The following is a 26,060-nucleotide window of genomic DNA, read 5'->3' as shown; positions in this document are numbered from 1 at the left end:
TAGGAACCGGGGTTGATTGGAATTAGGGGCATAAAGGGAAACCAAAGTAACATACCTAGTTCGCAACTTCCCCACTAGAATCAGATATCTGCCATTGCCGTCCACCCACTTACCCTCCAATTAAAAAGAAAACAATTTATGAAATAGAATAGCGACTCCATTTCTTTTAAACGGTCCACAAGAGACATAATGAACTGGGTAGTTGGTATTGGAGAATTATGGGGGAGAGTGCAATGGAAAGTGGGATTCCTGTAAAGCCACTACATCCGCCCTTTGGTCAGCAAAATATTTCAGAGCCAAACGTCTCTTGTATGGGGAGTTGAGCCCTTTGACATTAAGACTTAAAAAAGTGGCCTTGGGGAAGGGTATGACAGAGTGGTACATAGCACAGTGGAAAGCATCAGTAGCAATTGTGTCAAAATACCATACATATCGACATAGCTCTCCAAAAAAAAAGAAACAAAGTCAGCATCAATAAAGAAAAGGACATTAGAAAAAGAAACATACCAAAGAATAAAACAGGGGAAAAAAAAATCAGAAATAGCATCCATAGAGGAGCTAGAGGTACCGTCACACGGGTATCGTGACGGGCAAATACAGGTGGGTGGCATGTCAGCCAAAAATACCCACCGTCGCTTCCAAACCAGAGCATAATTAACAGTTAATAATCAACCAAAAAAGTAAAGTAAGGTCATCCCAAAATGAGAAGAAATGGACATTTGCTATGCAATTAAAACAAGAAACAAGAACAATTCTACCTCGGCCTAAGATTAATGGGAATATTGAAATATCAGGCAAATAACAAAGCCTATATGGCAAAAATCATGTAAACACAGATAAACCTGTAAAGAAAAAAAAGAGCTAAACAATAGCTGTCTTATGAGTAGCACAAGGCAAGCTTCAGCCCGGAACTAATGTCCATTCTTGGGCAATTCGTTTCGGTGATGTAGCGGAGGGAGTGGGTTGTATATTAAGAAGGATGTCCCATTTTTTCAGGATTTTAGGCCCATCCTCAGGGGTGTTGATAATAGTGGTAGTACCATTACGTAGTACTATCAGCTTAGTGTCATGACTGTGATTTTGTGAACCCGGTGTTAGTGCAGTCTGTGCGGGCAACTGGGGAACTATGTGAATATTAGGCTGGTCTGTAGGAATCAGTGAGAAGAAGGAGCAATCCCTGACCGGGGATCGAACCCGGGCCTCGGCAAAGGAAGCCGTATCCTGACCACTGGATCACCAGGGACTTTGATCGCAGGATGAATGTATAGGTGAGACTGTACTGGATATAGTGTCACAGGAGTAGATGCTTATGTACTCGAGGTTACTGGCAAGATGGTAAGACGAACTGGTTACTGGTGAGACTGGGATGCAACTGTAATGCGTGCTGGTACCGGATATAACTGGAAACGCAACTGAAAGTAGGACGATGACTGTGGCTATAACTCTAATACGAGGCTGAAAAACCCTGCGGCTGTGACGGTAGAATACTGCAGCTGTGGTTTCCAGTTGAGACTGTGGAACACTGCACCGTGCCTTTAAGATGAAACACTGCAACTGTGCATTTAAGTGGAGACTGCGGAACACTGTACTGTGCCTTTAAGATGAAACACTGCAACTGTGCCTTTAAGTGGAGATGGTGGAATACTGTACTGTGCTTTTAAGATGAAACACTGCAACTGTGCCTTTAAGTGGTGATGGTGGAATACTGTACTATGCCTTTAAGATGAAACACTGCAACTGTGCCTTTAAGTGGAGATGGTGGAATACTGTACTGTGCCTTTAAGTTGAAACTCGTGGAAATACTGGATATCAATGGCAACACAAATGTAATCCAAACTGGGTAACAAAGAAACAGAGATTTTACAGGAACCAAAGTACAAGGGTTACCTTTAGGGAGCTCAGCTTCAAAGCTCACACAGAGCTGTGTGTGACACGAGGAACTGGCCCAGTTTTCAACTCAGTCGCCCGACTTATACTTCCTGGTCTTTGGTGATTGGTGAGCAGTGTCAAGTGATGCAGAGAGTCTCAGGCTGGCAGAGGATTGGACAGCTCTGGGTCAGGTGAACAGCCACTGTCATGTGAGTACTCTAGCATAGGCTGTGATGTGGAGTGAGGCCTAGCAGGCCGAGATAACACTGAAGCCTGAACTTCTGCAAAACATAGGACGCTGGCTTTTAGGCCTAAACTTCAGATTGCTGAATTCAGACTCACACAGGAGATCACCACAGGTGGAGCTCGTTAACTATTACCTTCCAGGCAGAGAACTCAGGAAACTCATGGTATTGGCAAGCTGTTTATCCCAGTGAGCAGAAAGATGCAGGATCCAAGACAGAGATGGCAGAGGTAAGTCACCAAATATGAAAACTACAGTCAGGATTGTGACACTTAGTAGGGAATCCCCACTTATATTGGACCGTAGCTTTCCGTAGGGCTGACGTAATAGCGGAAAATGAACGTCTTTTAGCCAGAGTCGCTGGGGACAGGTCCGGGAAAAGTTGAAGAGAATCTAGGCAAGGTATGATTGCTGCACGCAAGATCTTCTCTTTAATATGGAAAAAGTGAACTCTGAGAAGGGTATCACAGGAGGCCTGAGCAGGTGCTTGTCTTGACTTTGGAAGTCTATGACTTTGGAAGTCTATGAATTCTGTCGATCAGAAGATCAGGTAGCGGAGCATCTGGTAACAATTTATGAAAAAGATCAGTGGCATAGACATATAGGTCAGCATTAGAAACAGCATCAGGGATGCCTCGTATTTTGATGTTGTTCCTACGTGAGCGGTCCTCTAAATCCATAGTTTTCTTGCGGATGTAGGAGACTTCCTCTAGGAGAGAGTCGTGTGCAGTGATTAGATCATTGTGCGACGCGACCAGCTCCTCCATCTTATGCTCAATATGGTCCGTCCTGTTACCAATTTCAGAGATGTCAGAGCAAAGAGATTGGATGTTAGATTTAAGCTCGGCCGAAATATCAGACTTGAAAGAGGCTAACAGGGAATGGATAGAGCGTAGCGTTACCGGACCATCCAGGGAATCCATATCAACTTGTGCGGTGTTAGCCGGGTTGTATAATGTCGATGAAGTTGTTTGAGACGGTTGAGCCGGAGTTGACGAGGGAAGGGATGAACGGGGCTTGGCACCAGAGGAGGAGGGCCCAAAGAAATTCACTTGCGGAGCAGATTTAGATCCGTTCGTCTTCTTTGGAGGTATGTCGAGAAGCCCCAAGGGGGATTAGTAGATCATATAGGTGAATGGAGGATGACCTTAGCAAATGGTTACTCAGGCAGGAAGCAATGTTGAGGTAGACATGATGTTAGAAGGACATATCCTCACGGTGAAGTCGCATCATAGGCACTGTAGTTGTTAACAATGGTCGTAAAATGGCGCCGTCCTGGGAGATCAAATTATATGTATAAGAACAAAGTGGGGGCACGGGTGCCATGGGCCTTCCCCAGTTCCACACCTTAAAACTCCCAGCTTGGACCAGCCAGCAGCCAGGGTCTGCAGTGTAGAGGCTCAAAAACAACTAGGGAGGCACTGAGGAGTGTGTTAACCGGGGGATAGCTGGTTTACAAGGGCCAGTGTTCCTTATCCTGGTGTAGTACAATGGGTGTAATAAGCAGCAGCAGCAGCTCTAGCTAGCCAGACCCTCCTTGCCACCTCCAAGATGGCCACCACTACTGAGACCTTGTATTAGGAGATGGCAGCCCAGGGGTCCCCGCTCCTGGGGGATGTTGCTGACCCCCCAGGCCACACTGGCATCCACAGTGGGGGATTTATAAGCCGGCTGAGCCGCTTGTACAATCGCGGCGTCTGCGCGCCGTCCACTGCCTCAACTAAGATGGCCGCCGGCACCGGATACTCGCGGCTTCTCTCGGCGCTCGGCGGCGCCCGGCTCCAGAGACACAGGCGCTACGTCCCGGCTCCCGGCAGCGGCCCACAGGTGAGGTGAGTGATGGTAGTGAGGGAGGGCCGTTCGCGCCCGCAAGGCTCGCGGAGGTCTCAGGTGCCCGGCCGGAGGGTGTCCAAATCCAGGTCCCGGCTTTAGTGCAGGGGGAAGGCCGCATCCTGCAAGAGCAGGAAAAACCTGCTCCCCGGCTCCGCAGCACTCCCTCTTCTAGTAATAAGGCTTAGGGAAGGGTTAACAAAGCTCTGGATGATTATAAATCCCGGGTGGGCTGCCAATAAGGGGGTTAATGTGCTATTAACAACACGAGCTCCCCTGGGATACGTCCAGTCAGTCCCTCACTGCTAATTTTCAATGATATTATATGCTTCCTATTTATGCAGTATCACTGTCGCCTCTTTAAAATATGTATGGTTGCTATGCAAAATATGTCTTTATGTTTTAGCATTCATTTGTAGAAGAATAATAATAATTATAAGCAATGCCATTATATAGGATGCATTTTCCACCTTCAGATCAATTTTTTATGCACCATACTGCCACCTTTTTCTAAGCATAGTTTTTTTTTATTTCTAGCTTAAACTACATGGCCTAATGTATGAGAACAAATTGCCCTCATTATGTGGCAGGGTTAGCACAGAAATGTAAAATGTAGGATGTCAGATTCAGGCCAGGTATTCTGTGTGCAAAGCTGAGGAGCAGGCATGATTACAATCACCTGTCTGAGCTTGGTAAAATAAGCAGCAGGGACACTGGGAAACTGTTCCTGATGCTGAAGTAGTTGACCAGGCAATAAGAGGGATATTTGGGGACTACATTAGGAACCACTGGATCTTTGTGTCAACGTCATTGAGAAGAATGTACCCTGTTGTGCTGTGACTTTTTTTGCTGATGAAACTGCCTGTAAAACCTGACCTGCAAATCCTGCATGAAACTCTTACCTGCCCGTGGTGGAAAATAAAGTGAGTCCGATTTTACTCTGCAGGTTGACCCTCCAACATTTGAGGAGTTAGCCGTGACAATTGAGCGTTACCTAACCCTAGAAAAATTGCATAAAGCCACCCAAGGGTTACCTCCAGTACCTAGGTCCAGGGCCCCAGTTGTTAAACAAACCAACCTGCCTCCACCTGTGTTTTTTGACTGTGGCGAGTCATGACGTATACGCAGAGACTGTCCAAAGCAGGGTGAGCTGATGGATTGCAGTGCAGGGAAAACCACTCGACCTGTGGTCTTCGTGGTTGCTGAAAGCATTTCCCCAGGGTAAACCACCCTGTTCTATTTGATAGTTTAAATTGAAGGCCAAGAGGTCTGGGCCTTAGTGGATATTGGCAGTGCACTGACCATCATCTCTGTTAACCTGGTTCCTCCCGGGGCTGATCAGGTGTACCCGCCTGTAAAAGTGCTATGTATCCATGGGGATGTAGAAGAATGCCCACGGGTGCACCTGCCAGTGGTGATAAAAGACGATCATTAAAAATGGTAGCCTCCGTGGCCAACAAACCACCTTATACACTGATTTTGGGACTAGAATTTAAGTTGATCACAAACCATGCGCCCTTACAGTGGATGCATATGAATAAAGAGGTAAATGCTCCTGTGACATGCTGGTTCTTGACCTTACAGCCATTCAGATTTGAGGTGCAGCATCGTCCGGGGAAACAGCACCTCAATGCAGATGCCCTTTTCAGAAAATGTATGTGTCCCGATACTCCAAACAACCCTGTGGTTAAGCTAGGGGAGGAGGAAGAAGGGGAACTCTGGAAGATGGTGGAGGGATGTGTCACCGGACGGATAGCACAAATAGAGGTAGGTGAGGTAGAGATCTTGCCTGGAGAAATCTTAGCTTTACCAGGGTGGTTGAAGCTAAGGAGGGGAGGAATGTGGCAGGGATAGCACAGAAATGTAAAATGCAGGAAGTCAGATCCAGGCCAGGTATTCTGTGTGAAAAGCTGAGCAGCAGGCATGATTACAGTCACCTGTGTGAGCCTGGTAAAAAGAAGCAGCAGAGACACTGAGAAACTGTTCCTGATGCTGAAGTAGTCGACCAGGCAATAGGAGGGGTATTTGGGGACTACGTTAGGAACCTTTGGATCTTTGTGTCTTTGGATCTTCCCTACCAGGCCTCTCCGCTCTGCACAAGATCTGCGTCTTTCATCCACATGTATTACCTGTTCCCACTCAAAAATACAGGACTTTACCCGGGCTTCACCCACTCTTTGGAATGCCCTCCCATGCACTATAAGACTCTCCTCTAGTCTCCAAACCTTTAAACATTCCCTGAAAACTCATCTCTTCAGACAAGCCTACCAAATTCCAGACCCACCCACATAACCTTCAATGCTTCCCTATCCAGTTACATCCTCTTTGTACAGTTCACATAACCTCACATATTTTTTTTTTTTACCAACATTGCTGGGTGATCATATCATACAACCCATCAAGAACCTAGCAATCTGGTGGACCATTATGTAACAGGTAGCATCTATCCTTGTGTATCAATGCCTATTTTCCTATAGAGTGTAAGCTTGCAAGCAGGGCTCTCCTACCTCTATGTCTGTCTGTCTTTGCCCAGTTTTGTTTTATAACTGTTGTTCTAATTGTAAAGCGCAACGGAATATGCTGCGCTATATAAGAAACTGTTAATAAATAAATAATAATAAATAAATTGTGTCAACTTAATTGAGAAGACTGTACCCTGTTGCTCTGTGACTTTTGTTGCTGTTTCAAACTGCCTGTAAAACCTGAAATGCGAATCCTGCATGAAACTCTCTAACCTGCCTGTGGTGGAAAATAAATTGACTTGGATTGTACCCCATCTATGTGGTTGTCACACTTTTTAGTAGTATATTTGTCTTTTTCAGCAACATCCATTGCTAACAAGTGCATGCAGTCTCCATAGTCAGTCCATTAGCAGTAGAATGGGTTGTACTGACGTCCTCAGTGACTTTCAATATGGCACTGTCAGGGCTGTAACTAGGTTCTGTGTGACCGGTGCCATCCCCCCAGGCACAGATCCTTGGGGGCGACACCATCGCTGTCCCATGACGTGGCATCTGGCTAGCAGGGCGCCGAGACCATCACCCTGCTACCAGGATCACTGTTACAGTGCCACATGAACCATCCTTTGAATGCTATGGGCATGCAGCCTGTACAGCTGTATGGTGCATCCCAAGTACACTACAGGCTGCCCCACCCCCATAGCATTGCATCAGGGGGTGGGGCCGGCACAGGGCACTGTCATAGGATTCCACATGTCCCTGCAAGATGGTCGACCAATGGTCAGTCCTGCTAGAGCTGACACATTTAGCCGAAAGTCCAGAAGAGAGGAGGTTGTTATTGGAATTAGTTGTTCAACAAGCTCATATGGGTATGATCGATGTTCTTGTGTTCACATACCTTTGGCCATGTAGTGTACATTCTGTGCTTCTTAGCCTTGTGTTTATATCATCAAAGTTGTAGATGTCTGTTGACCTGTTATGTAACGGAAACCTGCCACTGGTATACAATTGTATTCACATAAGCTCTGAGACATGATCCAAAATAAAGATACGACACACTGATTGCATAGACTAAAATCTAACTTTGATACAAGTGTACAAGAAAGAAAAAGTAGGTCCATGCAGGTTTACACACAACTTATACCCCTTTCATACCGCAGCTATAACCCGGTAAATTGCCGTTTTTTAAGCTTTCCAAAACGGTTCTAGCTGCGGTGTGAAAGGGCCACTTTGAATTTACTGGTTACAGATTACTGGTATTTTAAAATGGTTAAAAAGCAGGGTCCTACACGGTTCAGACCCGTTTCATTGTGCAATGTGAAAGGCTCAGAAACGGTAGTTCCAAACCACAGAAGGTGATAGGCTGTCTCCATGCATGATGTCACCAGGCAGAAGCAGGAAATAAACTGGAGGAAACACATGAGAGTGAAGAAGCATTTTATTATACAGAATACAGTTTAAAATGGCAAATTGGAGTGATGAGGAGGTTAGGGAGCTGCTTAGGATGAGAAGGGATGAAGAAATTGCTAGACAAATCACTGGGACAGTGAAGGATACAGTAATCTACAAAAACATGGTAAAGATGCTTGAAGCTGCTGGGTTCCATCGTACGACTAGCCAAATTATTAATAATGTGTGGGCCAGAAAAGTCCATTTACTTTACGAGATAAAGCAGCAGCTGCTGCATTGTAGCACTTTGTATACAGATTCAGACTCATTTGCACAGAGATGTACAACTCTTGCACTAAATTAACGTCTAGGTGGTTCTGTCGCATCCATTTTTTTTAATTTGTGCTACTAAGATGCACATATAAGAAAAAAAAGATGCTGGACGCATGGTATCGGCAGCAGTGGTTTATGAGGACACATCTGTACAGGGAGCAGTATGATTTACTGGTGCATGAGATCCCGGCACTCGAATTACTGATGCCGAGATCCCGATGTGTACGAAACCGACAGGGGTGAGTAAGGGGTGTTCTCCCCTCTCCCTAACCCTAACCCTCTCTCCCCACAGCCTATCCCGAACCTCCCCCACTGGTGCCTAACCCTAACCTCCCCCCTATGTGCCTAAACCTAACCCCATGTCCCCGCTGCCTAAACCTAACCCTCCCCCCATTGCAGCCTAACCCTAACCTCCACCCCCCCCCTTCCCCCACGTGGCTTACCTGCCTTGCGGTGCGTCTCCCCTCGTTCGGGATTTCAGCTGTTGGTATTCTGGTGCCGGGATGTTATACCCATTCTGGATGCCGGTGGCGGCATTCAGAATAGGGTCCGTATTCCGGCGTCGGTATTCTGACTGCTTCCCATCTGTACAATAATGTGTACAATAATAAAATTAAGTAATTGAGAGGTGGACAACACATTTAACTTGTTCTGTCCTGCTAATCAGGTTCTTCAGCGCAGAGCTCATTCATTCCTCAGACATGCCTGTTACAGGGGATTAAAGAAAGATATTTCCCTGGCTGGTACAGTGAAATCCTTTTCAGTACCACCGGTCACCTAGTGACACAATAAACTGCATTCTCATAAAATTGTGTTCAGCCCACATAATGGCTGTCTGAAATGTGCATTTAAATATCCATATATTGTGACTACTTTTAAATATGTCTTTTGTAGAAACTGCCTGCCTTATAATGCACATGTGACAATTCCCTTTGTCCACGAGTCCCACTCACATCACACTACTCACCTCCCACTCAGCCATCAGGAGCCTCTTGCTATTGGAATCCTACATTGTTCATACCGTACCTTTGTGTCTGTCTGGCCATCTTCTTCCTCTCTGCCTTTCCTCCGCACATTATAAAAAAATAACTTTGTGCCCAAAATAAATTAAATGGCTTTTCGTTTTGAGTACTGACGTTAAAAGCAATGACCGGCTAATCAGGTTGTTCTCTTTGTGTTACTAGATAGATTATAAAACTGATATTATGTTATTCTCAGTTTCTAGATCTCTGTACTTCCAAAGTGAGCCTGGGCTCTTCTGCAAAGTGGGTGTTAAACATTAATGGAGAGAAAGTGGAAGATCTACGAAATAGTAAGGAATATTTATTCATAGAAATAATACATCTACAGCTGTGCTTTCCAACAAAGAGATGTTGTATAATATATAATATATCTCGTGATGATGACAGATAATATTGTAAATATTTTGGGACACATATTAGTAAATATTTACTTTAATGGGGATATTCAATTGTTTGAGAAGTCAGTTGGGTGTCTGTTTTTTTTCTATCAAATCGCAGGAAAAAACAGACACCCAGTCGACTTTTCAAACAATTGAATTCCACCCAATGTGTCTACCTGTTTTTGGCATACAACTGACAGTGTCCTACATTTTTATACCTTACATTGTCTATTGGACAAAGACACCACCGTAAATATATGTTTTTATTGTTTTCTTAAAGTTGAACTATGTAGTTATTGAATACATTTTTTCATTCCAAGAGTTCTAAAACTCATAAGGAGAACAAGAGTTCAAGCAATCCTCATTGCTCCGGACTGGCTAAGAAGGGCTTGGTACGCGGATCTTCTGGGTCTTCTGCAGGAAGATCCGAGGCCTCTTCTTCTTCGGGAGGACCTACTACAACAGGGGCCGTTTGCTTATCAAGACTTACCGTGGCTACGTTTGACGGCCAGATATTAGCTCAGATGGGCATTCCGAATAAAGTTATTCCTCCCCTGATACAGGCTAGGAAAGGAGTAACGTCCAAACATTATCATCGCATTTGGAAAAAGTATGTTTCTTGGTGAGAATCCAAGAAGTTTCCTACGGTGAAGTTTCAACTAGGACGGTTTCTCCTCTTCCTGCAAGCAGGAGTGGATATGGTCCTGAGGTTGGGATCCGTAAAGGTCCAAAGTCCGGCCCTATCCATTTTCTTCCAGAAACAACTGGCTTCCCTCCCTGAGGTTCAGACTTTCTTGAAAGGGGTTCTGCACATCCAGCCTCCCTTTGTGCCGCCTACGGCGCCCTGGGATCTTAACGTGCTGTTACAGTTCCTCCAATCGGATTGGTTTGAGCCTCTAAAAGAGGTTGAGATTAAGTTACTCACGTGGAAGGCTGTCACTTTGTCGGCCTTAGCTTCTGCTCGACTTGTGTCGGAGTTGGGGGCTTTGTGTTGTAAAAGCCCCTACTTGATCTTCCAAGAAGATAGAGCTGAGCTCCGGACACATCAGCAGTTCCTTCCGAAGGTTGTGTCGGCTTTCATATCAACCAGCCTATTGTGGTGCCAGTGACTATTGACTCCTCAATTCCATCAAAGTCCTTGGATGTTGTGAGGGCTTTGAAGATCTATGTGGCGAGGACTGCTCGTCACAGAAAATCGAACACTCTGTTTGTCCTGTATGATCCTAAGAAAATTGTGTGTCCTGCTTCTAAGTAGAGATGTGCAGCGAGCATTTTTCGGGTTATGTGTTTTGGTTTTGGATTCGGTTCCGCGGTCGTGTTTTGGATTCGGACACGTTTTGGCAAAACCTCCCTTAAGAATTTTTGTCGGATTCGGGTGCGTTTTGGATTCGGGTTTTTAAAAAAAAAAAACTCAAAAACAGCTTAAATCATAGAATTGGGGGGTAATTTTGATCCTATAGTATTATTAACCTCAATAACCAGAATTTCCACACATTTCCAGTCTATTCTGAACACCTCACACCTCACAATATTGTTTTTAGGCCAAAAGGTTGCATTGAGGTCACTGGATGACTAAGCTAAGCGACCCAAGTGGTCAGCACAAACACCTGGCCCATCTAGGAGTGGCACTGCAGTGTCAGACAGGAGAGCAGATATAAAAAAAAGGCCCCTAACAGCACATGATGCAAAGATGAAAAAAATGTGCACCGAGGTTGCTGTAGGCCTAAGCCAAGTGACACAACCACCTGGCCCATCTAGTAGTCTCACGCAGTGGCTGAATGTCAAGAGTGGGCCGCAATTGTTCGGTCCACTGACAGCATCTCCAGCACGCTCCAGTCACTTTTAAAAAAATCTGCAATTGGTGGACTTATACGGCAGTACCCCAGGACTAATACAGCAGTAGCCCTGGACTCATACGGCAGTGTCACACAGGATGGCACTTCTCAAAAACTAGGCCCCAAACAGCACCTCATGCAAAGATGTCGAAGAGGTGCAATGAGGTAGCTGTATGACTAAGCCAAGCGACACAAACAATTCCAACTGGGATTATATGTCCAAATCACAGGAATTATTTGGCAAGATCACTGTAATTAATAATTATAAATCACTGATATTAATTGGTAAAATCTCTGTAATGCTACGTCCAAATCACAGGAATTATTTGGCAAGATCACTGTAATTAATAATTATAAATCACTGATATTAATTGGCAAAATCACTGTAATTCTACGTCCAAATCACTGGAATTAATTGGCAAAATCTCGCTATCGCCTGCCTAGTGAAGTGGAATCTAGATGGGATTTGGTACTAATGGCGGATAACGGGCGCACGTCTAACAGCGCACTGATTATACTGATCATTGATTATACTGAGCACTGATTATACTGAGCACTGATTATACTGAGCACTGATTTTACTGAACACTGATTTTACTGAACACTGATGATACTACGGAGAACTGACACTGAGCAGCACGATGCAGCACAAGACACTGTACTAGTATTAGTGAGCAGCACAAAAGCCCTCTGGAATTGTCACCCCCCAGATACCACTGTGACTGGAATGATGATGACCTATGCACAGTGACAGGACACTACTACCACAGCACCCTACAGCAGCAAGATGCAGCACAAGACACTGGACTTTTAGTCACCACAATGCAGCACAAGACAATGGGGGTCATTCCGAGTTGTTCGCTCGGTAAAAATCTTCGCATCGCAGCGATTTTCCGCTTAATGCGCATGCGCAATGTCCGCACTGCGACTGCGCCAAGTAAATTTGCTATGCACTTTGGAATTTTACTCACGGCATTTTCATCGTTCTGGCGATCGTAATGTGATTGACAGGAAATGGGTGTTACTGGGCGGAAACAGGCCGTTTTATGGGCGTGTGGGAAAAAACGCTACCGTTTCCGGAAAAAACGCAGGAGTGGCTGGAGAAACGGGGGAGTGTCTGGGCGAACGCTGGGTGTGTTTGTGACGTCAAACCAGGAACGACAAGCAGTGAAATGATCGCAGATGCCGAGTAAGTCTGAAGCTACTCAGAAACTGCTACGAGGTGTGTAATCGCAATATTGCGAATACATCGTTTGCAATTTTAAGATGCTAAGATTCACTCCCAGTAGGCGGCGGCTTAGCATGAGCAAATCTGCTAAAATTCACTTGCGAGCGAACAACTCGGAATGACCCCCAATGAGTAGTGATACTGAGCACTGATGAGGATACTAGAACTGACACTGGGCAGCGAGAACAGCACTGGACTACTGTACTGTACTACTATATACTGGTCACCACAATGCAGCACTGATACTGAGCACAGATATTGAGCACTGTTCAGGATACTAGAACTGACACGGAGCAGCAAGATACAGCAATGGACTACTGTACTGTACTACTATATACTGGTCACCACAATGCAGCACTGATACAGAGCACAGATATTGAGCATTGTTCAGGCTACTAGAACTGACACGGAGCAGCAAGATACAGCAATGGACTAATGTACTGTAGTATACTGGTCACCACAATGCAGCACTGATACTGAGCACAGATATTGAGCTGATATTTAGCTGATATTGGGCTATTCAGGCAGAGAACGTAGCCACGTCCTCTCCGCTCAATCTACAATGCATAAGTGAAAATGGCGGCAACGCGCGGCTCTTTATATGGAATCCGAATCTCGCGAGAATCCGACAGCGGGATGATGACGTTTCCCCCCGTTCGGGTTTTGCGAGTAAGGCGGGAAGAACCGAGGCTGCCTCGGACCCATGTAAACCACATGAAGTTCGGGGGGGGTTCGGATCTCGACAAACCGAACCCGCTCATCTCTACTTCTAAGCAGACAATCTCTCGCTGGATCAGGTTCACTATCCAGCATGCGTATTCTATGGCAGGATTGCCGTGTCCAAAATCTGTTAAGGCCCACTCTACTCGTAAGGTGGGTTCTTCCTGAGCGGCTGCCCGGGGTGTGTCAGCTTTACAGCTTTGTCGAGCAGCTACTTGGTCTGGGTTGAACACGTTTGCAAAGTTCTACAAGTTCGATACTTTGGCCTCTGAGGACCTAAAGTTTGGTCAATCAGTTCTGCAGGAGCCTCAGCACTCTCCCTCCCATTCTGGGAGCTTTGGTGCATCCCCATGGTACTAATGTAGACCTCAGCATCCTCTAGGACGTAGGAGAAAATAGGATTTTAATTACCTACCAGTAAAATCTTTTCTCGTAGTCCATAGAGGATGCTGGGCGCCCGGCCAGCGCTTTGTTTTCCTGCAGTGGTTATTTGGTTCAGTACAACTTTGTTTTTAGTTATGTACTGCATTGTTACTTGGTAAGTAATGTTTCAGCAGTTGCTGAGTTTTCAACCTAGTTAGCTTGATTTGCCTTGTATGTGTGAGTTGGTATGAATCTCACCACTATCTGTGTATTTCCTTCTCTCGAAGTATGTTGTCTCCTCGGGCACAGTTTCTAGACTGAGTCTGGTGGGAGGGGCATAGAGGGAGGAGCCATCCCACCCTCTTAAACTCTTAAAGTGCCAGTGGCTCCCGGTGGACCCGTCTATACCCCATGGTACTAATGTGGACCCCTGCATCCTCTACAGACTACGAGAAAAGGATTTACCAGTAGGTAATTAAAATCCTATTTTCCCTTGTTAATTGGCATGGTTCACCTTGCAGGCGGCAGCAGCATTACAGTGACACTGCAGGTTCACACATGTGGTCAGATGCTGCTTGCGGCTGGAGAGCCGGGATCCAGGGGTCTGGAGGAGGTGAATCAGGGCTATGAGGAGTAACTGTGGGGGCGCCCCTCAGGAGCCATAGTTACATCCGCCTCCTATGTGCCTTCACATGACTTGATGTGTTACACATGTCAGCAGGGAGGAAGCAATGAGGCACTATGTGGTACAGCCTGATAGTGGCAGCTGCACCTGATTAGACCACCAGCAGCAGCAGCCAGTGCAGTGTAAAAGGAGTAGGCTGCATACAGAGAGATCCTTCCGGTTTTTTGCTAGATGATTTTAGTGGCGCCCTCCAGGGGCCGGCGCCTGTATGCAGTCGCCTAATGTTGCCTAGTGGTAGAGCCAGCCTTTTATGTCATGCATGAGGTAAGTTTACATGAGGGTGTGTGTGAAGGGGTGTTCCCAGCATAGTAAACATAAAAGATAGGGGTGGGAAATAGTGGACAATACAAAACATGCAGATGGGTGGCAGCACAGCACAGGGCATACAGATTGGGGTGTGGGGGCACGTTACTGAAACATAGAAATGGGGGTGAGATACCGAAAAGGGGGGGAAAGGGCATATGCACAATACAAGACATACAGTTTTATTTGAGGAGGCTATACGTAGAACACAATGCAGAACAAACAGGTGAGGTGGGGAGAGCGCAGTGCCATACCTCCCAACATGACCCTCTCCAGGAGACCCTGCTCCTGGACTTCCCTCTTAATTTATGATTACCACCTGTGCTGAAACACCTTTCTTATCCATTAACCTGTTCAAAACAGGTGTCGGCAATCATACATTAAGAGAAAAGTCCAGAAGCAGAGCATTGTGTCCCTCCTGGAGAGGGTCATGTTGGGAGGTATGCAGTACGGAATATGCATACAGATAGAGGGGCACAATAATGGACGTACAGGTTAGGGGTCTGATGGGCCATATAAGGGGAACGTGGGAAACACCTCAGGATCTGGGGAGCCTTTGTTTCCATGATCGCTCCATCTCGTGTCAAAAGCTGGCCACGCCATTGTCCGAAGTGCAACCCATGTAACACTGTTGTCAGGATTCTGATTTTGTCTGTCCCCGGCAGGGGCGCTAGTGGGTCAGTGTTGGTGTGACGTAATACACGAGGAGACCGAAGAATAGTCCTGTGCATAGGTGCTGATATTTATTATGTCACAGGGATCACAAAGCAATTGAATAACAGGTGCAGTGGAATGCAAAACCAGAAATAACAGGAAATAAATATTCACAGGTCACTGGTAACTATGATTGAAACAAACAGAACTCCGGTAATTGTAAAAAGCACACAGTCTCAGTATAACTCAGGATGAAATAACTTTGGAAAAACAGAACTCTGATAACTGTACAGTGTCTATGAAGCACAAGTCCAGATAGCCTAACGGGCTTAAGCAGGAGACAGTCTCTAAGCAAATAGATGTTAACTGCTGAGATGCACAGATGGTAACTGATAATGAGTGCACAGGTAGATAATGATAAAACACCTGAGGAGAGTCTCTTACTGCTGGTGAATTGTGGCTGGCTGTGGCTGGAGTTTGTAGTTCCACAGGAACACTGGAACAGGGAGATGACTTGGAAATGCCAGAAATAGGAGACTGCTGGAAACAAAGGATTGCAGACTGGAACCTGGAACTGGAAACTGGAACAGAACTGGAACTGCTGGGACCTGTAGTTCCACAGGTCCAATACACAGGGGTATCTCGGCAGACAGAGGACTGCAAACAGGAGACGCCTGTTCACAGAATGTGACGTGTTGTCCAAGGCGATGAGACTGAGCCAGGAACTGGAGTTTATACCCCTTGGTCTGTGATGATTGGATGTTGCATCTGTGGGAACACACCCCGCTGGATTGGGTGTTCAGATCAGCTGTGAGTTAGCTGAAGCACTGTGTACTCCAGGCTGAGGTAGACTGAAAACTGGAACTGGAACTGAACTGAACTGCTGGAACCTGTAGTTCCACAGTAGTGATGCGATGAAGAATGCAGATTCCTGACAGTACCCCCCCTTTTATGGGTGGGCACCGAACACCCACGCTGGAACTTGGAAGGCTGAATGTCAATTGAAGTCTCAAAAGACAATGTAGGACACTTGAGAGTAGAGGACTGGAATAAGCATTCATAAGCAGGAGTAGAATCAACTTGAAATACTCTAGGGTGGAGAGAGGACGTCATCTCCAAAACTGACAGGAGTTCATTACTTGACACACTGGAGAGAACCACACCGGGTTCGGAGGAACTGGAATCGGTAGGAACCGAAGGAGTCCTCGGACTGACGGATAAGACCGGATTTGATCCGAGGATGCTGGAATCGTCTGGAACCGAAGGAGGCTTACTGGAATCGGATGGAACCGAAGGAGGCTGATCCGGACTGACGGATGGAACCGGATTGAGTCCGGAAGAGTTTGAACCGGCTGGAACCGGAGGAGTCTTACTGGAATCGGCTGGAACCGAAGGAGGCTTACTGGAATCGGCTGGAACCGAAGGAGGCTGATCCGGACAGACGGATGGGACCGGATTGGGTCCGGAGACAGTTGAATCAGCTGGAACTGATGGAGTCAGAATCCGGTTAGAACCGGAATGAGTGGTATCCGAGTGTTCAGTTAGACCATCCTGGATCTGGTCCATGCTGGATGCCAACAGGGTGGTGCTCTCTGAAGACGGCAAACAGGAGTTTATAACTGCATCTGTAGCACAAAAATTTCCATCTGGGAACTTGGCTCTGGATACTTCCCTTGGGGCTGAAATTTCGGTGACCCCTCCTGGGGTTGACGAATCAGACACCTCTCTCAGGGTTGTTTTCTCCAGCACCCATCCTGGGGTTGACAGATCAGAAACTCCTTTTTGAGAAGACTCATATGCCTTTACTAGAGCTTGAACATTGGATACCCCTCCTTGGGCTGTAGACACAGACGCCCCTCCTTGAGCTGTAGACACCAAACTTTGGAGTGACCCTGACCCCACACTCTGACCACCATCCGGGTCCATGGGCCTTGGACAAACTGTCAGGATTCTGATTTTGTCTGTCCCCGGCGGGGGCGCTAGTGGGTCAGTGTTGGTGTGACGTAATACACGAGGAGACCGAATAATAGTCCTGCGCATAGGCGCTGATATTTATTATGTCACAGGGATCACAAAGCAATTGAATAACAGGTGCAGTGGAATGCAAAACCAGAAATAACAGGAAATAAATATTCACAGGTCACTGGTAACTATGATTGAAACAAACAGAACTCCGGTAATTGTAAAAAGCACACAGTCTCAGTATAACTCAGGATGAAATAACTTTGGAAAAACAGAACTCTGATAACTGTACAGTCTCTATGAAGCACAAGTCCAGATAGCCTAACGGGCTTAAGCAGGAGACAGTCTCTAAGCAAATAGATGTTAACTGCTGAGATGCACAGATGGTAACTGATAATGAGTGCACAGGTAGATAATGCTAAAACACCTGAGGAGAGTCTCTTACTGCTGGTGGATTGTGGCTGGCTGTGGCTGGAGTTTGTAGTTCCACAGGAACACTGGAACAGGGAGATGACTTGGAGATGCCAGAAATAGGAGACTGCTGGAAACAAAGGATTGCAGACTGGAACCTGGAACTGGAAACTGGAACTGGAACGGAACTGGAACTGCTGGGACCTGTAGTTCCACAGGTCCAATACACAGGGGTATCTCGGCAGACAGAGGACTGCAAACAGGAGACGCCTGTTCACAGAATGTGACGTGTTGTCCAAGGCGATGAGACTGAGCCAGGAGCTGGAGTTTATACCCCTTGGTCTGTGATGATTGGATGTTGCATCTGTGGGAACACACCCCGCTGGATTGGGTGTTCAGATCAGCTGTGAGTTAGCTGAAGCACTGTGTACTCCAGGCTGCAGTAGACTGAAAACTGGAACTGAACTGAACTGAACTGCTGGAACCTGTAGTTCCACAGTAGTGATGCGATGGAGAATGCAGATTCCTGACAACTGTCCTACATTGGCTGTTACACATTCCTACAGAAATGTACACGTGTCCTCCAGTGGCGGATCCAGGGGGGAAGGGGGGCACTTGGGCCCGTGCCCCCCCCCTGTCATTTGTGGCAGTTCTTTTTTTTTTATTTTTTATTGGAGAGTAGCAGCAATAGCTCTGCTGCAATCTCCACCTGACAGAGCCGGCGGGCACTAGGGAAGTTGTCCTCGGAGGCTCGGCGGCTGCGTGCTGTTAATGTAGCAGGCTGAGTGCAGCGAAGTGCACCTAGCCTGCTGTGTGCGCAAACTCAATCCCGGAGCCGCGGTAGTCCCAGGAGGCCCGGCGGCTGCGTGCCGCCGCCATACTGTTAATGTAGCAGGCTGGGTGCAGCGGAGTGCACCTAGCCTGCTGAGTGCTCAAACTCTCTCCCGGACCCGCGGTAGTCCCAGGAGGATCGGCGGCTGCCTGCTGCCACAATGCAGCGGGGTGCTGTTATGTGCCTGGACCCGCCTGGACTATCATGCTGGGTACTGCTGGGGAGCATTACTGGAGTCCACGGGAGTGGGCTCTGTGCTGTGGGAGACCTATCCCAGGGAAGGTGAGTGAGTCAGTAAAGTGTGTGTGTTGTTTATGTGAATGTGTTATATCATGCATGATGATGACAGACTTTTTTTGTATTAAAAAATGTAAACTTTTTTTTTTAAGTGTGCTCCTTCCCACCCCCCCCCCCCCCCTTATACTGTATGTGTGTCATAGGGGCCCACATTACACTTACTCATATGTCACCCTCTCCCTGTTGCCAGTCTCCCTGACACCCATTGCCAGTCATCCTCTCGCTGTCACCCACTGCCACTCTCCCTGTCACCCACTGCCAATCACCCTCTCCGTCACCCTATCCCCCCACTGCATGTCACACTCTCCTTGTCACCCACTGCCAGTCACTCTCTCCACCACCCACTCTCTATCACCCACTGTCAGTCACTCTCCCAGTTACCCTCTCTCCCACTGTGTGTCACCCACTGCCAGTCACCCTCCACGTCACCCACTGCCTGTCACTCTCCATCAACCACTAGCTGACACGCACTGACTGTCACTCTACCTGTCACCTACTCTTTCCCTGTCCTGTGAAGCCACGCCCCTTGTAGTGGAGACATACCCCATGTAGTGGAGACATAAGCCACACGCAAATGTACTTGCCCCTTCCATGGTGCCCCCCCTGTCATTTTCTTCTGGATCCGCCCCTGGTGTCCTCATACATTTCAATATGCCATGCTCCTATTTTTGCATAAAATGCGTCTTCGTCACAACGTGGTGCGACAAAGACACACCAAGAGTCACTTCACATTGCGACTACTGCACATTTTGGATTGACGTGCTGCTACGAATACTGTACCTATGACCAGTCCTGTTCCACTCTGAAGAAAAGACTTTCAGTTGTTTCTTAGCTGCTTTTCTTCTCATTACCAGTTACTTGCCATGTACTTTTTCAGACTGTCCTCTTTTTAGCATGTGTCCACAAGACCTTAGTCAACAGATATTGGAAATAAAGGGCTATCAGTCATCAGTCATGTAACACTTGAAATTAGCGACTGGGCCCCAGACCTCGGTTTAACAAGAATTAGGCCTCAGGTCATAATGGGACCCACTGTTAAGCTGTGTACATACCTGACTGTCGCCCGACCCGTCAACCTATCTAGCGATTGTTAAGTGCATACACACTTAACAGTCGTCCACCCGATGTGTCATGCCTGACGTAACAACTGGGCGGGCATTTAAATGTGCCCACCCAATTGAGATGTTGGCCAATGGCAGTCCCAGCAGCAAGCGTGCAGGCAGTCGTCAGTCCACCTATACACACAGCCAGATACGCCAATATATCTTTAGCTATATCAGTCATCGGCTGTGCTGCACAGTCAACGCAATATGTCTATGCACAAAGGCGTTCACAGACATAGTGAGGGTGCACGCCCACCGACGGGCTCGTGATATATCAGCTTGGACGCCTGATATATCTGCCAGTATGTACCCAGGCACTGTGCTGCTGCCGCTTTTTCCTCCAGTGATCTTCCAGAATTTAACACCTTGATGCACTTTTAGGAAGCGCTTCTTGTTTATATGTTCTTGCTTCAAGTGAAGTTGTTCCAACATCTGCATCCTTTTTAGATGCAGGACAGTGGAAGGGGAGATTGAGGAAAGTAGACATTGTTAAGACTTTTAAAATATATTGAGCTTTACCTCCAGGAAGACATAGTAACATTGGTAAAAGTTCCTCCAGCTCCGATGTTCTTTGGACTTCTACCTGCATCACTGAAGAGACCAGAATGGCCAATCCTCCTCTTCTAGATCTGCCCTGTCTTGCAGTTGGAGCCGTAAGGGCTCATGCCCTGGCTTCCACTGCACGCTCATTGAGAAGACAGGACAGACATTCTGCAATTACGATATGGATTTATATTTAAGTAGGCCAGAATAGAAAAGATCACATTAAGCCATCAATCATGATGATGTCTAAAAGAGATTATCTACAATGTACCGTGTGTCTGACATCATTTTTCTCTGGTAAAATGTTATGATGTTCTGGCATTCCATTACGAGACATAATGGCCTGAAAGACCTTCAGATCTTGTAATGTACTGATAAAGTTGTGGAAGATGATTCATCTAGTAAGGTAGCATTTATCTGGGGTAATTGTCCATGCATTATAGGTATTATATATATCTACATTATAGTGACAGTCTTGCAAAACAGTTTTAAAACATTGGCTCTGAACTACATTTGATGTTTGTGACCCAGAGCTAGAGAATTTCATTCGGATCATTGATTGAACAGATAATGCATTTGATCATTGTATAATGAATATGTTTGTTCTACTGTTGTAATTGCAACAAGCTAATTATACAGAATATGATTTTACAGGGATGTTGGAAGTCAATAAACTTGCTTGTAAAAAAACATTTTCAATCAATATATGAGAGATTTTTTTTAAAAAGGACCAATCACCTACACTTTCCAAACAGCTAATCTGTCAACTGAACCAATATTCAGCCTGTCGATTAGTAGGAACTAATCACGGGCCGTTCCCCTCCTGAGGCAAGGTGAGAAATTTTGCTAATTAGACATAATCCTACGGGAGGCAGAGACAAGGTTCTCTCCTCTTCTCACCTATTGCCCCAGTCACCAGCTATGGGCAGACTAGATGGGCCACATGGTTCTTATCAGCCATCAATGTGTATGTTTCTCTGTTTACTTACTGCTGTAGTGAGTGCAGTGACTGGAAAAGAGAGTGTTGTTCCTCTTCCTCAGAGGACGCTCAGGTGTAAAACCATAATTTAATTAGACCGTACTGAAAATAGGGTCCGTAAACAACCTTTTTGTGGGACCTCTATACCTTGAATACTAAGTGGCATGTAATATCTACAAATGTATATAGAAACTCCTATGCCATGGCAAAATGAAAGGTACACTAAGCATAAAATATTTAAATTGAACTTTAAAAAGGACTTGTAACTGCAATACCAACAGAGGAGGCAAGTTTTCCCCAACCTGTTGGTTACTAGCTTCAGTCAAGAGGAACTCTCATATTTCCAGGGGCAGACTGGAAACTGAAAGTGGCCCTAGAATTATTTGTAGAAGGGGCCTCACATTGGCAGCATCAGAGGTATACTGTGTAACCATGGCAGCAGCACCACCCTTCACATGTCAACAAATCATAACAGGCACGGAACGCCCGTTGGCCCACCGGAAATCTTCCCCCGTGAACCCTGTGCCCAATCCGCTCCTGCATACTTCCCAACAGGTGCAAATAGTTCCATGAGTAAGGTGTCTTACAGCAATATGAAAAGTCATGGGTGCTTTAAACAAAGGAGGATGTGACTGAAGGTCCTCGGTATGACTGCTAAGAAATGTGTGATTTAAAATAAAGAATATTGGGGTAAATGTAAGAAGCTTCGTTATGGGGTATAAGTGGTATCAGCAAACATTATGTGCACTGATACCACTTCTCCCCCATGTATCACAATGGCGGTGCAGAATAACAGGGGTACTATGTGCCCCTGTCCACATCGGTGCTGCTATTTAAAAGATAGCACGTCAGTGTGTGGGAGCAATGTATGAACGCTCAGTTGCACTGACCGTTCCGACACCTGTAGCTATCGATTTTGACAGCTGCTGGTGTCATTGCCTATACACCACAGCAGGAACAGTGCTGTTCCTGACTGCAATGGTTGCCGACTCCGTGCTGCACGTGAGGTCTCACAAGAGTAACAAGATCTCGCACATGTGCACCGGAGCCGGCCGGGGAGAGACACATTGCATTAGCCCTAGACTAATGCGCACCAGGCAGCGATCACCTGAGGGGGGAGTTTTCATTCACTCGCTTTGGCATCCGGAATATTAATCTCAGCGCTCCTGCTCCGCCTCGGCAGAGGCAAAGCTGCAAGTCTTATAAGCACAGGTATAAGTGCGGGTGTAATAGATTCCCCCCTCTGTAACTAAATAGCAAAGAGCTCTCAAATTAAGTGTTAAATCAGAGGTTCTCAAACGCAGTCCTCAAGGCACCCCAATGGTCCAGGTTTTGGGTATATCCATGGCTCATCACCAGCGCTTAAAGTAGTCCTAGAGAGGTGGTGGAACTCACCCCCCCTCCCCAAGGCGCCCATGTAATAAAGTTATTGGGCGTGCTGCAAAAAAGGGGCGTTTCTCAAAAAGAAAGAGGCGTGGTCACACAATAGTAATAATGCCCACAGTAGTAGCACCCCGTAATACACATAATGCCCACAGCAGTAGCGCCTCTTATACAATGCCCACAGTAGTAGTGCTCCTTATGCAATGTCCACTGTACTGGTAGTGCCCACAGTGGTAGTGCCCCTTATATAGAGCCCATAGTAGTGATGCTTCTTATGTAATGCCTGCAAATAGTAGTGCCCCTTATGTTCCCAGGAGTGATGCCCCTTATGAAGTGCCACCTTTACAATGCCTTCATTAGTAGTGCCCCCAGAAGTAATGCCCTTAATGGTAATGTCCCTGTGTAGTATTGCCCCCAGTAGTAATGTTGCCTGTAGTAATGCCCCCAGTCGTTTAACACCATGTAGTTTAGCCCCAGTAGTTATGCCCCCAGTGGTAATGCCCCTGCAGTTATGACCCCAGTAGTTTAGCCCTCAGTTGTTTAGCCCCTGTAGTTCAGCCCCCATGTAGTTTGCCCATTAGTAATGCCCCAGTAGCTTAGCCCCAGTAGTTTGCCCACTTGTAGTTTAGCACCCAGTAGTAATGCCCCCAGTTGTAATGCCCCCCTGTAGTTTGCCCCCTTGTAGTTTAGCCCCTGTAGTTATGCCCCCAGTAGTTTAGCCCCTGTAGTTATGACCACTTTCAGTTTGCCCCTTTGTAGTTTAGCCCCAGTAGTAATGCCCCAATCAGTATTGCCCCCAGTAGTTTAACCCCTGTAGTTATGCCCCAGTAGTTTAGCCCCCCTGTAGTTTGCCCCCAAGTAGTGATACCCCTGTAGTTATACCCCCAGTGGTAATGCCCTCCTGTAGTTTGCCCCCAGTAGTAATGCCCCCAAGTAGTAATGCCCCCAGTAGTTTAACCCCTGTATTTATGCCCCCAGTAGTTTAGCCCCCCTGTAGTAATGCCCCCAAGTAATAATGCCCCTGTAGTTATACCCCCAGTAGTAATGCCCTCCTGTAGTTTGCCCCCCAGTAGTAATGCCCTCCTGTAGTTTGCCCCCAGTAGTTAGCTCCCGTTAGTAATGCCCCCAGTAGCTTGCCCCCTTGTAGTTTGCCCACAGTAGTTTGCCTAGAGTAGTAAATACCCTCAGTAGTAAAGCCCCCCAGTAGTAATGCCCCCCCAGTAGTAATGCCCACAGTAGTAAAGCCCCCCAGTTGTAATGCCCCCAGTAGTAAAGCCCCCCAGTAGATGCGCCGCTCCCCATACGAAAAAAACCCAAAAACCACCATACTCACCGAGCCCCGCTCCCGCGTCCGATTGCTGCAGTCCTTCCGGCGTCCGCTCATCAGCACTATGGGAGAGACGTCATGACATCTCTCCCATAGCGTAGACTGACAGAGCCGGAAGCCACAGCTCAGTAGTGAGCTCCTGCCTCCGGCTGCCCGCTGTGGAGAGGGAGCTGGGCGCCCACTGGTAATACAATCTCAGCGGGTGCCCAGCATCTTCCAGCGGGCTAACATCGGGTTTGGAACTGATGGAATGCAGTTACGCCCCGTTCCGGCTCACTTTAACCCCTGCTCATCACAGATAGATAAATCAAATTGACTGAGGTGCTGATTAAGTCACCCGTGGCTAGGGATGGATAAACTTTAAACCTGGACTGTTCGGAAGCCTTGAGGACCACATTTGAGAACCTCTGGCTTACATGATGATATAAGATGATTGGTGCCCATATCCATTTTCTATGGAGTGTTCTATAAGTATATGTGTTCTGATAATCTTTTATAGTATCTGCCATAAAAGTGCCAACTGCAACTATCCTGCCTAAGGAGTATATTCAATTAAAGTCGGATCCATTCTGCCATGCATTTGTCGGAATGGATCCGACAGGACTTATTCAATAAACTGCCTAATCTGATAGGATTTGTCCGTTCCCGACAGTCTCAATCTGACTGACATCGGATTGAGGAGATGAGGGAGCTGAGAAGAGGAGATGGAGGAGAGCAGCGGGGAGAGCAGGAACCCAGCGGCTGCAGCAGCGTAGCAGGAGGATGGGGCACCACTGCCAGACCTCATGGCAGCGTCCACCCGGCTCCATCAAGCGGTTGCAGTTGTCTGTGCGATCAGCAGTTTACCTGGGACACATCAGCTCCGGACCAGCCTAAAGCTACAGTGTCTTGGGATCAAGCCGACCAGCAGGGAAGGCAGCCGCGGGCAGCAGTGATTGAACCGCCGATCAGCCCCCTTCTTCCGGTCCCGGGTGGTGGCACGTGATGCCGTGGGAGGTCTCAGCTGCACACCGCCAGGCTGATGGAGGATGGCAGCGGCAATCTGCAGCCGGAGACACCTGCGATGGTGCCCCATCCTCCTGCTGCAGCCGCTGGGTTCCTGCTTTCCCCGCTGCTCTCCCCTTCTCCTCCTCTCAGCTCCCGTTAGCTGTCAGGTCCTTTCTGATGGAAAGGACCCGACAGCTCTCTATGCAATGCCAGGCTAAACCGGACAGGTTTGGCCTGGTCACGACAGTGTCAATCCGACTTTTTTAAAAGTCGGCTGGACATTGCTGGAAACGTGGCTTAAACCTGTCAGGTTTGGCCCCGCTTCCGACAATGCTGAAGCCGCCTATCCGCGTGCTTTCTGACAGCTTTCCGCCAAGTCAGGAATTCCCGACTTGTCGGAAAAAACGGCCCCCTAATGAATAGGTTGGAACCCCTTTCCGACCTAAATCTGCGGGAAGCTCTTCTGACACTTATTAAATATACCCCTAAATATCATTATTTGTGTCAATATAACTTTATATAAATCATATAAGAAATAATGTACTGTATTTCTCTTACGTCCTAGAGGATGCTGGGGTTCCATTTAGTACCATGGGGTATAGATGGGTCCTTTGGGAGCCATGGGCACTTTAAGAGTTTAATAGTGTGGGCTGGCTCCTCCCTCTATGCCCCTCCTACCAGACTCAGTTTAGAAAATGTGCCCGGAGGAGCCGGTCACAGCTAGGGGAGCTCTTAGGAGTTTTTCTAGTTTTAGTATTTTCTGAGTTTGTTAGGTTACAGGAAGGCTGCTGGCAACAGCCTCCCTGCTTCGTGGGACTTAGCGGGGGAGTAGGAACCAACTCTTGAAGTTAATGCTTCTCTATATCCGCTGACAGAACACTGAGCTCCTGAGGGTGCTGATCGCAAGCCCACGAGGCGACTG

At 47.0% G+C, this 26,060-nt stretch overlaps 1 protein-coding gene across 10 annotated transcripts in view; it reads left to right on the top strand.

Annotated features, from left to right (window-relative positions):
- DCDC1 (doublecortin domain containing 1) overlaps nucleotides 1-26,060 on the top strand; it is a 962,215-nt gene that overhangs the window by 275,696 nt on the left and 660,459 nt on the right. For all 10 annotated transcript variants that reach the window (XM_063944440.1, XM_063944436.1, XM_063944437.1 and 7 more), the window contains one exon: nucleotides 9,343-9,436. In XM_063944440.1, coding sequence (XP_063800510.1) covers nucleotides 9,343-9,436 — 94 coding nt within the window. The remainder of the gene's footprint in view (nucleotides 1-9,342; nucleotides 9,437-26,060) is intronic.

This window comes from Pseudophryne corroboree, chromosome 11 (assembly GCF_028390025.1).
Source record: "Pseudophryne corroboree isolate aPseCor3 chromosome 11, aPseCor3.hap2, whole genome shotgun sequence".
NCBI classification, from domain to species: Eukaryota; Metazoa; Chordata; class Amphibia; order Anura; family Myobatrachidae; genus Pseudophryne; species Pseudophryne corroboree.
Note: the sequence above shows the minus strand (reverse complement) of the source record. Positions and strands in the feature narration are given on the sequence as shown.